This window comes from Symphalangus syndactylus, chromosome 2 (assembly GCF_028878055.3).
Source record: "Symphalangus syndactylus isolate Jambi chromosome 2, NHGRI_mSymSyn1-v2.1_pri, whole genome shotgun sequence".
NCBI classification, from domain to species: domain Eukaryota; kingdom Metazoa; phylum Chordata; class Mammalia; order Primates; family Hylobatidae; genus Symphalangus; species Symphalangus syndactylus.
This window is the reverse complement of record NC_072424.2, coordinates 75,102,517-75,115,010: the sequence shown is the minus strand read 5'-3', so window position 1 is coordinate 75,115,010 and position 12,494 is coordinate 75,102,517. Positions and strand designations below refer to the sequence as shown.

The 12,494-nt window shown below is 35.4% G+C and overlaps 1 protein-coding gene across 8 annotated transcripts in view; it reads left to right on the top strand.

Annotated features, from left to right (window-relative positions):
• MMS22L (MMS22 like, DNA repair protein) overlaps positions 1 to 12,494 on the top strand; it is a 145,275-nt gene that overhangs the window by 14,314 nt on the left and 118,467 nt on the right. For 6 of the 8 annotated variants that reach the window (XR_010116298.1, XM_055259314.2, XM_055259304.2 and 3 more), the window contains 2 exons: positions 990 to 1,120; positions 5,520 to 5,633. Coding sequence is in view for 7 of the 8 variants with exons in the window: in XM_055259314.2 (XP_055115289.2) it covers positions 990 to 1,120; positions 5,520 to 5,633 (245 nt within the window). In the remaining variant the exon portion in view is untranslated. The remainder of the gene's footprint in view (positions 1 to 989; positions 1,121 to 5,519; positions 5,634 to 12,494) is intronic. The other 2 variants (XM_055259343.2, XM_063619633.1) reach the window with 1 other exon arrangement.

The window sequence follows — 12,494 nt, the reverse complement described above, 5'->3', positions numbered from 1 at the left end:
TTGCTCTTTGGCATTTTTAAGTTCCATTGGCAACCTGTCACTTAGGTTGTAAAGATGTCTATTACTCCTACACCTGCTTTTCAGTTAATAAATACATACATATATGTCTACATATGTATATACTTACATATATTCACACACAGAAACATACAAAGATGTACACCAGTATATAATTTCCTCTCTCTTGTGGACTCTGTATTTCACATTAATATGTTCTTAGAGTAATACTCAAGTGGACTTGTTCTTTTAAGTATAAATTTTGGTTATCTGTTACCTTGGTTTGCCCTATTTTATGCCATAAAACAATTGCATGGGGTCAGTTTATCAGTATTCGTTAAAAAAATAATGTTTTAAAGGCTTTGTTGGCTAGAAATGTGGATGAAGATTTTATATTGTTCTCTCTTTTTTTTAAGTTGTGTTGCATTAATGCTTTTCAAAGATAGACTTATTAGGAAAAGAGAAGTTTATTAGATGTTACTTGGAAGAATTAGAAACTTTTGGGCTGGGCGTGGTGGCTCACGCCTGTAATCCCAGCACTTTGGGAGGCCGAGGCGGGCGGATCACAAGGTCAGGAGATTGAGGCCATCCTAGCTAACAAGGTGAAACCCCGTCTCTACTAAAAATACAAAAACAAAATTAGCCAGCCGTGGTGGCAGGCGACTATAGTCCCAGCTACTCGGGAGGCTGAGACGGGAGAATGGCCTGAACCTGGGAGGCAGAGCTTGCAGTTATCCGAGATCACGCCACTGCACTCCAGCCTGGGTGACAGAGTGAGACCTCGCCTCAAAAAAAAAAAAAAAAAAAAAAACTTTTGAAGATAATGTTTATCAGTGCTCATATGAGAAGGTTGTCCTCAAATTCAAATTTTATTTGCAAAAAAAATTTAAAACTATGTTTTAGTTTTGTTATAATTTAAAGATGTACAGTCACTTTTTCCTTTCTGATTTAGTAAAATCTGTATTTTAAAACTATTTTTATTACACTTTCAGAACAAGTTGTATATGGTCATCAGTTTATGAATCTGGCAAGTGACAATTTAACCAATGTCAGCCTATTTGATGAACATTGTGAAACTCTCCTTTGTGATTTAATAAGCCTGTCACTCAACAGGTATGACAAGGTAATGCTTTAAGAGTTTGTTTGTATTTTTGTATTTTTGAGACTTAAAGACAGTATTCAGTCCTTAATGCATGTCGTTTAATCTGTAAGAATTTAATCTAAAATGGTGTATATGTTCTAATTTTATATTTAGTTGCTATTATCTGGGAGCTGAAGGGGAAAATAATTTTTATTTAAACATCTAAAACAGGCTGGAATTGGTATTTTAGAGCTTTTCTTTTTTTTTTTTTTTTTAAGAAACATAGCCTTTTCTATTTTGACAAAAATAAATAAATAAAAATGATGTTTACTGAAATCATTGGAAGCCTAATTTCTATCCAAATAGTAGAGGTCAGCTCTTTAATAATGTATTGTATTGCTGTTATGTAATAATGAAATAAATGCTTACTTAAAGTTACTTCACACATTTTAAGAAGGGGTTTTCTTGCTTGTTTTCATAAAAGGTCTCGAATCTGGGTAAAATTATGTGTTTTTATTAAATTGTGTTTATCGTGGAGTGTTTAATGGTGACAGTGATTTAAAGGTGCTACAGAACATGCTCAATTTTAAGGAGTGTAAATGTTTAGAGTATTATCTGTTATTTTAGATTACAAGCATAAAGACTGTTTTTGGGAAGTCAGATTGAGGGAAAAGGAGTTTTATAATTTTTCAAAATTTAGATTTTTTTATGCATTATCAATATTTTTACAATTTAGTGTGTATGTGTATTAGTGGATTAACCAGATATGATAGACTGATAACTTTTAAATATTTATTTATTTGTGATAATTGACAAAATTATTTATATTTATCATATACATCATGTTTTGATATGTGTATACATTGTAGAATGGCTAAATATAGCTAATTAGCATATGTATTATCTCACATTCTTATTTTTTGTGTGAGAACTCTTAAAATCTACGCTTTTAGTGATTTTCAAGAATACTATATAGTACATTGTTTTTAACTGTAGTCATCATGTTGAGCTTATTCCTCTTATCTGACTGAAATTTTGTATGCTTTGATCAACATCTACCCCACCTCCCTCCTAATCCTCCTCACAGCCCTTGGTAAGGATCATTCTACTCTGCTTCTATGAGTTCAGCTTTTTTAGATTCCACATATAAGTGAGATTATGTGTTACTTGTCTTTCTGTGCCTGGCTTATTTCACTTAATATAATGTCCTCCAGGTTCATCCATACTGTTGCAGATGACAGTATTTCCATCTTCTCAAGGCTGAATAGTAGGGTCATACACTGTGTAACAAAGTTTTAGTCAGTGACAGACTGTGTATACAAGGTGGCTATACAACATAGCCTAGGTGTGCAGTAGTAGGCTGAAAAAATTTAAGTACAATAAATCATGTTAGCCTAAAGATGCGCTTCTCAGAACGTGTCCTGCTGTTAAGTGACACATGACTGTATTCCACTATATAAACCACATTTTCTTTATGCATTCATCTGTTGATGGACAATTTGGTTGATTCCATGTCTTGGCTCTTGTAAATAATGCTGCAGTGAACATGGGAATGCAGATATCTCTTGAACATACTAATTTCATTTTCTTTGCAAATATACCTAGTAGGATTGCTGGAGCATGTGGTAGTTCTATTTTTAATTTTGTGAGGAATTTGCATACCGTATTACATGATGGCTGTACCAATTTACATTCTCACCAAACTGTGCAAGGGTTTTCTTGTCACCACTTCCTCTCTGGCTCTTGTTATCTTTTGTCTTTTTGGTAATAGCCATTATAACAAGTTCGAGGTGGTATCTCATCAAGTTTTAATTTGCATTTGCATAATGAGTAGTGACGTTGAGCACTTTTCATGTACTGCTTGCCCATTTGTATGTCTTCTTTTAAGAAATGTCAGCTAGGCACGGTGGCTCACGCCTGTAATCTCAGCACTTTGGGAGGCTGAGGCAGGCGGATCAGAAGGTCAGGAGATCTAGACCGTCCTGGTTAACATGGTGAAACCCGTCTCTACTAAAAATACAAAAAATTAGCTGGGCATGGTGGTACATGCCTGTAGTCCCAGCTACTTGGGAGGCTGAGGCGGGAGAATTGCTTGAACCTAGGAGGCGCAGGTTGCAGTGAACCGGTATTGTGCCACTGCACTCCAGCCTGGCAACAGAGCGAGACTCCGTCTCAAAAAAAGAAAACGTCTATTTATATTTTTTGCTGATTTTGTAATTGGGTTGTTTTCTTGTTATTGAATTGTTTGCGTTCCTTATATATTTAAGATACTAACCCGTTATTAGATGTATGGTTTGCAAATATTTTCTTCCATTCTCGAGATTTTCCCTTCATTCCATTGATTTTTTTTCCGTTTGCTTTGCAGATATTTCCTTTTTATTTTGATATAATCCCATTTGTCAGTTTTCATTTTCATGGCCTGTGCTTTTTGGGGTCATATCCGAGAAATCACTTACCAGACCATTGTCATATAGCTTTTCCCCTATGTTTTCTTCTAGTTTTATAGTTTCAGGTCTTACATTTAAGTCTTTAATTTATTTTGAGTTGATTTTTCTGTGTGGTGTGAAACAAGGGCCTAAATTCATTCTGTGTGTGAATATCCAGTTGTTCCCAACCTGTTTATTGAAGAAGCTGTCCTTTCCCCATGTCATGCTCTTTTCATCATTGTCAAAAATCAATTGTTCTATTTTGTTCTGTGTCTGTGTGCTAGCAGCACACTTTTGATTACTATATCTTTGTAGTATATTTTGAAGTCAGGTAGTGTCATGCCTCGAGCTTTGTTCTTTTTTGCTAAAGATTGCTGGGTCTATTCAGGACCTTTCGTGATTTCCTGCCAATTTTAGGATTGTTTTTTCTATTTCTGTAAAAAAGTGTCATTAAATATTTTGGTAGGGATTTCATTGAATCTGTAGGTCACTTTGGGTTGTATGGACATTTTAATAATATTTCTTCCGATCCATGACCACAAGATATTTTTTCTACTTATTTGTGTTGTTTTCAGTTTCTTTCATTGGTGTTTTATATTTTTCAGTGTATAGGCCTTTCACTCTGGTTAAATTTATCCCTAAGTATTTTTATTTTTGTAGGTATGTACTATATATGGGATTGTTTTATTGATTTCTTTTTTGGATAGTTTGTTGTTATTGTATAGAAATGCTATGGTATTTTGTATGTTGATTTTTGTATCCTGCAGCTTTACTGCATTTATTTATTCAAATAATTTTTGGTGATGTCTTTAGAGGTTTCTATATATAAGATCATGTTATCTACAAACAGCAACAATTTTAACTTATTTCTTTCTGTTAGATGCCTTTTATTTCTTTTGCATAATTGCTGTGGCTAGAATTTCTAGTAACATCCTAATACTTTTTTTTTTTTACTTTGTATTAGGGTAGAAATGTGTATATAACTTATGTAAAATATTGCATATATTATGAAATTAAGAAGCCTAGCGATATTTGCAAATACAGCGTACATTCTGTGCATTATCTAGGGCTGTTGAGGATTTTTTTGTTAAAAAAAGGTAGATAATTTAGAAATTACTTAATCTTTGTAAATTCCTAATAACTGTATTCATTCTGTCTTGCAAAATTTTTACTCTGTTTACAGTGAATCAAAATTTATTTTCTAATCTTTTCATTAGCAGTCTTTTGTTGTAGATGACTCAGGGCAAAATAAGCAAACTAGCCCTGAGGTATGATCTAGCCCATTACCTGTTTTTGTAAATATAGTTTTACTGGGATATAACCCGGTCCATTTCTCTTACCAGGTATCTGCGGCTGTTGTACTGAAATGGCAGAGTTCAGTAGTTGTGACAGAGACTATATTGCCAACAAACTCTTAAATATGTCCTATCTAGCCCTTTATAGAAAAAGTTTGCTGGCTGGGCGTGGTGGCTCACGCCTGTAATCCCAGCACTTTGGGAGGCCAAAGAGGGCGGATCATGAGGTCAGGAGATCGAGACTATCCTGGCTAATATGGTGAAACCCCGTCTCTACTAAAAATACAAAAAATTAGCTGGGCATGGTGGCGGGCACCTGTAGTCCCAGCAACTCGGGAGGCTGAGGCAGGAGAATGGTGTGAACCCAGGAGGCTGAGCTTGCAGTGAGCCAAGATCGGTCCACTGCACTCCAGCCTGGGCAATAAAGCGAGACTCTGTCTAAAAAACAAAAAAAAAAATAGAAAAAGTTTGCTGACCACGGGACTAGATGATTAAAATTTTTTTTTAAGTTGAAATCAAATTAATCTGTAATTTTTGTTTTAAAATGGAAATTTGTCTTAAAAGTTAAATGAAATTGCACATTTTCAATAAGTAATTTTATCTAATTGAGAATAAATTCTTAGTCATCTAAATCATTCTTTTAAATGTATTTGAAAGATATATGTCATTTAAAATTCTGCTGCTGTCTTATAAATAACACATTTTGGTTATTTTCTATAGGTTAGGCCTTCTGAATCATTAATGAGTGACCATTGTCCATGTTTATGCATTAAAGAATTATGGGTTCTACTTATTCATCTTCTAGACCACAGAAGTAAATGGTCTGTCTCAGAAGTAAGTTGGAAAATTGATGTGTTAGTTATTGTTACTAACCTTTATATTGATTTAATCCAATGGTTTTGACTGAGAAAAATCTTAACTTTTTTATAATAAGGCAATAATAACCACCAAATAGAGCAATAACTGAGTACTGAATATCTACTTTATTTTTAACCGTAATTATTTTTAGCCCCAAGTTAGTAATATGAAAAATCTAAGAGCAGTACAAGGTTCACCTCTTACTCAGTTTCGTTGTTGTTGTTCTATCAGAAATCTTTTAGACTAAGGTATTTACTACCCATTAGTAACCTAGAAAACATTTTAGTCAGGAAATATGGCAGATTTAGAAGATTTGTGGAGAAATAACACAGGTTTCTATTACTCAATTTTATAGCAATTTCAAGGAGGGAGGAAGAGAAGCAGAAAAGGGAAGATGAGAAACTTTCTTTCACTTCATTTTCAGTCATGTCTTCAGAACAGGGCTTTATTTTATTTCAAGTGCTGTAGGTTATTGAAAAAGAGAAGTATCCCTAGGCAGAAGTAAGTAAAACAGTCTCTTGTAAAACGGTATTAAATATGGTTTATGTTATATGAAATGGTACTTTTGATTTTTCATGGATTCTAAAATTTTCCAGTTTTCTGTAATTTGGGGGTTTGGGTGCTGCTATCTTTTTTTTTTTTTTTTGAGACAGTCTTGCTCTGTTGCTCAGGCTAGAGTGCTCACTGCAGCCTCCGCCTTGGCGTAATGTCAGCTCACTGCAATCTCCGCCTCCCAGTTCAAGCAATTCTCGTGCCTTAGCATCCTGAGTAGCTAGATTTACAGGCATGTACCACCGTGGCCAGCTAATTTTTGTATTTTTGGTAGAGATGGGGTTTTACCATGTTGCCCAGGCTGGTCCTGACCTCAAGTGATCTGTCTACCTTGGCCTCCCAAAATGCTAGGATTACAGGCATGAGCCACCATGCCTGGCCTGCTATCTTTTGTTAATAACAACTCTATTTTTGTAGGTTTGCAAGTACTGTATTTATTTTGAATTATTATTTTAGCATCAAATAAGTGTAAACTTAATATATTTTTGTTTATTGAGTAAAAAAATTTTTTTTCATAACCTAGAGGCAGTTGCTGAATTGTGTAAACTTGAACTTTGGCTTTCAGGCATTATGGGGTACAAGAATAGAAGATAAAGTTCAGAGTCAATCAAGTTGGTAGCATACAACTACACCAGTTATCCATAAAACTGGGCACTCAGAAAGATGAACTAGAAACTCAACTAGATTTTTAAGGAAAATTGACTGTCTTTAACTGTGGTGCTTTTCAGAAGTTTCAGATTGCTTCTGTGTGTTTTTTTATTGTATTCTAGCCATTATATGAGTTTACAGACTGAGTTCATGTTACCTAGATTTTATTAAAAATTTCAAGCCATTGAGCCCAGAATATCGAGAATACAGTGAGCCAAGATTGTGCCACTGCACTCCAGCCTCGATGACAAAGCAAGGCCCTCTCTTGAAAAAAGAAAAATTTCAAGGCATTGAATTCTGGGTAGCCAAGAAAAATGGAGGGATGCCTAAACCCACATCTCCCTACATAACCTTCTAACAAAATATAGAACAGCAAAATCAAATATATCTACTGTTGACTCTTGAACAGTGTGGGAGTTAGGGATGCTGACCCTCCCCCCAACATGCAGCCAGAAAACTGCATGTAACTTTTGACTTCCCCAAAAAACCATTAGTAGCATACTATTGACTGCAATTTTTAACCATAACATAAAGAAACAATTAACATGTATTTTGTATGTTGTATATTATGTTGTACTGTATTCTCGTGATAAACTAGAGAAAATAAATGTTAAGAAAACCGTAAGAGAATATATATTTACTTCTCATTAATTAAGTGGAAGTAGGTCACCATAAAGGTCTTCATCCTCATCTTCATGTTGAGTAGGCTAAGGAGGACGAGGAGGAAGAGGAGGAGTTAGTCTTGCTATCTTAGGGGTGGTAGAGATGGAAGAAAATCCATGTATAAGTGCACCCATGCATTTCAAACCGTGTTGTTCAAATGTCATCTGTTTACAAAAACACGCATATTATATAACTGCAAATGGGAGTGCTTAGTACTGTCAGTTTTAAAAACAGAAAACCTCTAAAGCTCTTACCACAAGCCTTTCTAACAAGGCAGGGCAGTCTGAGAAAAACTACATTGAGAAGAGAACTAACAGTGGTTATAGAACTGCTTTAAAATCATTGCCAGAATGTGAAGATACTGAAAAAGTTTTCTTGTAGATCAGAGAACTGATGATAAGAAAGAAACATAGAAGTGTCCACATGACATGGAGTTTCTGTAGAATAAAAAGGCAAAAATGAGTCATGGTACCCATTGGTGATTGGGTGGTGAAGGGCACCAGAAGAGAAAGCAGAAAATTTAGGGTCTTAAAACACCACCACCAAAAAAAGAATAAATCAAAGGACTCATACCCTCTCCCACCACCAAAAAAAAAAAAAAAGAAGAAGAAAGAAAAGGAAAGGAAATTCAGTAAAGAAATGGGACTTTGGTGCATTGTCAAAAGAAGGTAACCCTGAATTAAGAATCTTTTAAGCTAGTCCTAATCTACAAAATGAATGGAATGAAACTAGACCATTATAAACTTACTAGAAGAAAACAGATTTGATATACTTTAGTTGATGGTACCCTCTCCCCCAGAAACAACTATAAAACAGAAGAAAATGACAACAGTGTAGATTGAATTAGTTTGTCTAATTGTTCAGACTACATCTGGGGGTATAGAAAAACACCTTGAATAAGATACTCAAATATTAAAAACAAATGGACAGAAAACCGTGGATGGATGGAAAGAATACATTCAATGCAGGAAAGAAATAGGAAGAGGAAAATTATATCAGTATTGACTAAATTACAAGATGACCAAGGGAGAATAGACTTAAATGAAAATTTAATAAGGGACATAGAAGAAAGGTTGAAAACAACTAAGGGAATAAAAATGAGATAAATATGAAGAGAGTGAGAAAATGGTTGAGATGGAAGATAGGCAAAGAGGAAATAACTGTACATATAAATGCAATCCCTAGAGAAGAAAACAATGTGATATAGCTAATATTAAAAATTATAATCAAAGGAAACGTCCCAGAAATAAAAGATCTAAATCTACATATTGAAAGGGCCTACTGGATAATTTGAAAGATTAACCCGAAGCAATCCACCCAAAGACAAGTCTTACTAAAACTGTTTCACTTTAAACATAAAGAAAAAAATCTCCAAGTTCTCTAGGCTCAAAGACCAAACAACTTATAAGAGCAAAATAATTTTATTGGCACTAGACTTGCAAAGTCAACTTAAAGCAAGGCCTCAATGTAGCATTTAAAATGACTCAATGAAAAAGTGTGAGCCAAGGATTTTGTAACTTTGACCCTAGCAATCCCACTTCCAGGCATTTACTCTAAGTGTGTACCCTCCAAAATTAAAATGCATATGCATACGTTTATTTATTGCAGTATTGTTTTTATAGTAGTATAGTAGAAACTATCTAAATTCTTTTTTTTTTTTTTTTTTTTTTTGAGACGGAGTCTTGCTCTGTCGCCCAGGCTGGAGTGCAGTGGCACAATCTCGGCTCACTGCAAGCTCCGCCTCCCGGGTTCACGCCATTCTCCTGCCTCAGCCTCTTGGAGTAGCTGGGACTACAGGCGCCCGCCACCACGCCCGGCTAATTTTTTTGTATTTTTAGTAGAGACGGGGTTTCACCGTGGTCTCGATCTCCTGACCTCGTGATCCGCCCTCCTCGGCCTCCCAAAGTGCTGGGATTACAAGTGTGAGCCACCGCGCCCGGCCCTAAATTCTTAAATATAAAAGAGTGGTTGAGCAAACCATGGTGTATCTGTACGCTGAAGTATTATTCTGTATTAGTGTGTGTTCTCCAGAGAAACAGCCAATAGGATATACAGATACATAAGATTTATTATAATGAATTGGCTTACAGAGTTATGGAGGCTAAGAAGTCCTGAATCTGAGGTTGGCAAGCTGAAGACCCAGAGGAGCTGATGGTATAGTTTCCAGTCTCAGTCCAAAGGTCTGCAAACCAGAAAAGCCAATGATGTAATTTCCGGTCTGAGTCCAAGTCTGAAGGCAGGAAAAGAACAGTGTTTCAGTATGAAGCACAGGGAGTCTTCTCTACCCTCAGGAGGACTTTTTGTTGTATTCAGGCCACTAATTGATTGGATGGCACCCACCCATATTAGAGAGGGCCATCTCTTTACTCAGCCTACCAATTAAAATGTAACTCTCAACCAGAAAACCTTTATAGACACACCCAGAATAATATTTAACCAATTATCTTGGCATCCTGTGGCCTGCTCAAATTGACACATAAAATTAACGATTCTATTTATAGTTGTACAATAGAATGAGGAAGATATCTGAACTGATATGGAGTGAGTTGCAGAATGTATTGTTAAATGATATAAACAAAGTTCAAAACAATATAGAATGATGTTACCTTTTGTATAAGAAATTAGGAAAAAGGAAATGTGTGTGTGTATGTATGTATATATATATATGTTCAATTGTGCACAAATAAATACTGGAAAGACAAATTTGAGATTGGTGGGTAAAAATGAAGTGGGTGGGTGAAAATGGAGTGGAAGGGTTTGATGTGATTATTTGAGTAGTTCTGACTTTAGAATCATGTTAATGTTCCACATGCCCTAAAATTAAATCAATCTGTATGAAAGGTGCACTCAATGGAATATAACAGAAACAACTGAACTTAAATGTATTTTAAATGAATTACACTCTTTGTGGGGATTGGCAATATTAACCCAGGTAACTTTAGAATGTACTATTTTGATACTATACTATAAGACTAAAGACAAAAGAATCATAAAGAATTGTAAATACTTAGGAGATTTGTTTTTTACATTGCTATGTGAGGATTAGCAATTTTAAATATATTTGTATTCTTGGACTGGACAAATTAATAAATACATTGTGGGTAACTGGAGTCAGGTTTGTCTGTGTTGGGAAATTGAGTTACACATATGGAAAGAAGAAAAGCCAGCATGAAGCACATTATGTTGGATTAGAATTTGTTATAGTATGCAATACTTCTTTTTAATATATAGAACTGCATATAAATGTATATGTGTGTGTGTGTGCATACCTCCATTTCCTACCCTTTTCACTGGGTGGGCTTACAAGCAGTGATACTGAGTAATAGTATACACATTGCAGCTATATCTTAGTTTCAAAATAACCATTCTGTAGTGAAAGGAAACGAGTCTTTGAACAAATGGCTGATTACAGGATGAAGCATGGAAAGTAAACATGAGCCTGAAACATCTTGTACCAGAAACTAAGGAAGTGATCAAAAAATGATGAGTACATGTCAGAAGGACACGAGAGTCAGCATTAAGGTCTATAGGCTAAAATAACTTAATTTTACCTCACTTTTTAAAGATATTAATAGGTAAAGAATTTTAGGTTGATAAATACTGTTTTGATACAATAAGGATATCATCCCACTGGCCTCCATTGCTGTTGAGCTACAAAATAGTAAGGGATTGTAATCTGTTCACTGGGAATCTGTGAGTCCCTACTGATATAAATAAATTGGGAAAAGGGAAGCTCTTCCTAATAGACGTAGAGTCATGATGGAATTAGAAAATCACCATTTGACAACCTCCATGGTAATTGTTTCAGGCAAGAATCCTCAATGGATGCTTAAAGTAGTGGACAAAACTGATGAAAAACAGCACATTTACATAGTTTGCCAAGATCTTTACATAATATTTATCAATTATAAAAGGGAAAATAATAACTTTATAGTACAGAAAATGTGGCAGGTACTACCTTAACCAAGTAATCAAAGTTAACTAGTAATAGGACAGATTGATATCATGTACCATCAATATGACGCCTTGAAAGAACAAAAATAGACCAGGTGTGGTGGCTCATGCCTGTAACCCCAGCACCTTGGGAGTCCTAGGTGAGAGGATTGCTTGAGCCCAGGAGTTCAAGACTGGGCAACATAGAGACCTCATCTTTACCAAAAATACACAAGATTACCTATGTGTGGTGGTGGCATGACTGTGGTCCCAGCTACTTGGGAGGCTGAGGTGGGATGATCACTTGAGCCCAGAATTTTGCACCACTGCCCTGCAGCCTGGGCAACAGAGTGAGACCCTCTCCCCCCACAAAAGAAGAATAAAATGTGTAATGTCAGACAAACCTAAATAACTGGTATACTCTTTAAAAATACCAAGGTTATGAATGGTATGGTCTGAGGAACTCCTACAGATTAAAGGAAGCTGAAGAAACAGATTAAATGATGTGACAGCTAAATGCATCTTATGATTGCTGCATAATGGTATAGTAGGCTAATTTTGAATAAGATCTGTTATGCACAATATAACAAAAGGTGGAAAACATGAAAGAGTGGTTAAGAGACATTAAGAATAGAGAAGATGTCAGATATACTTCTAACTATAGTTAAAAAGGAAGTGGAACAACAAAAATATTTGAAGAAAAAATGACTTGAAAATTTTCAAATGTTAATGAAAGCTAATCAGATAAATTCAGTGAACCCACATAGGGTAAATAAAAAGAAAAAACACACCCAGATACATCACAGTGGAATCAAAGAAGACCAAAGACAAAGAGAAGAAATTTAAAGCATCAGACAGAAAAATGTGTTATTTTATTTATTTCTTTTTTTAAGAGAGAAGGTCTCTGTCACCCAGTCTGGAGTGCAGTGGTGTGGTCACAGCTCACTGCAGCCTCAACCTATTGAACTCAAGTGATCCTCCTGTCTCAGACTCCTTAGTAGCTGGGAGTACAAGCACATGCCACCACACCCGGCTAATTTA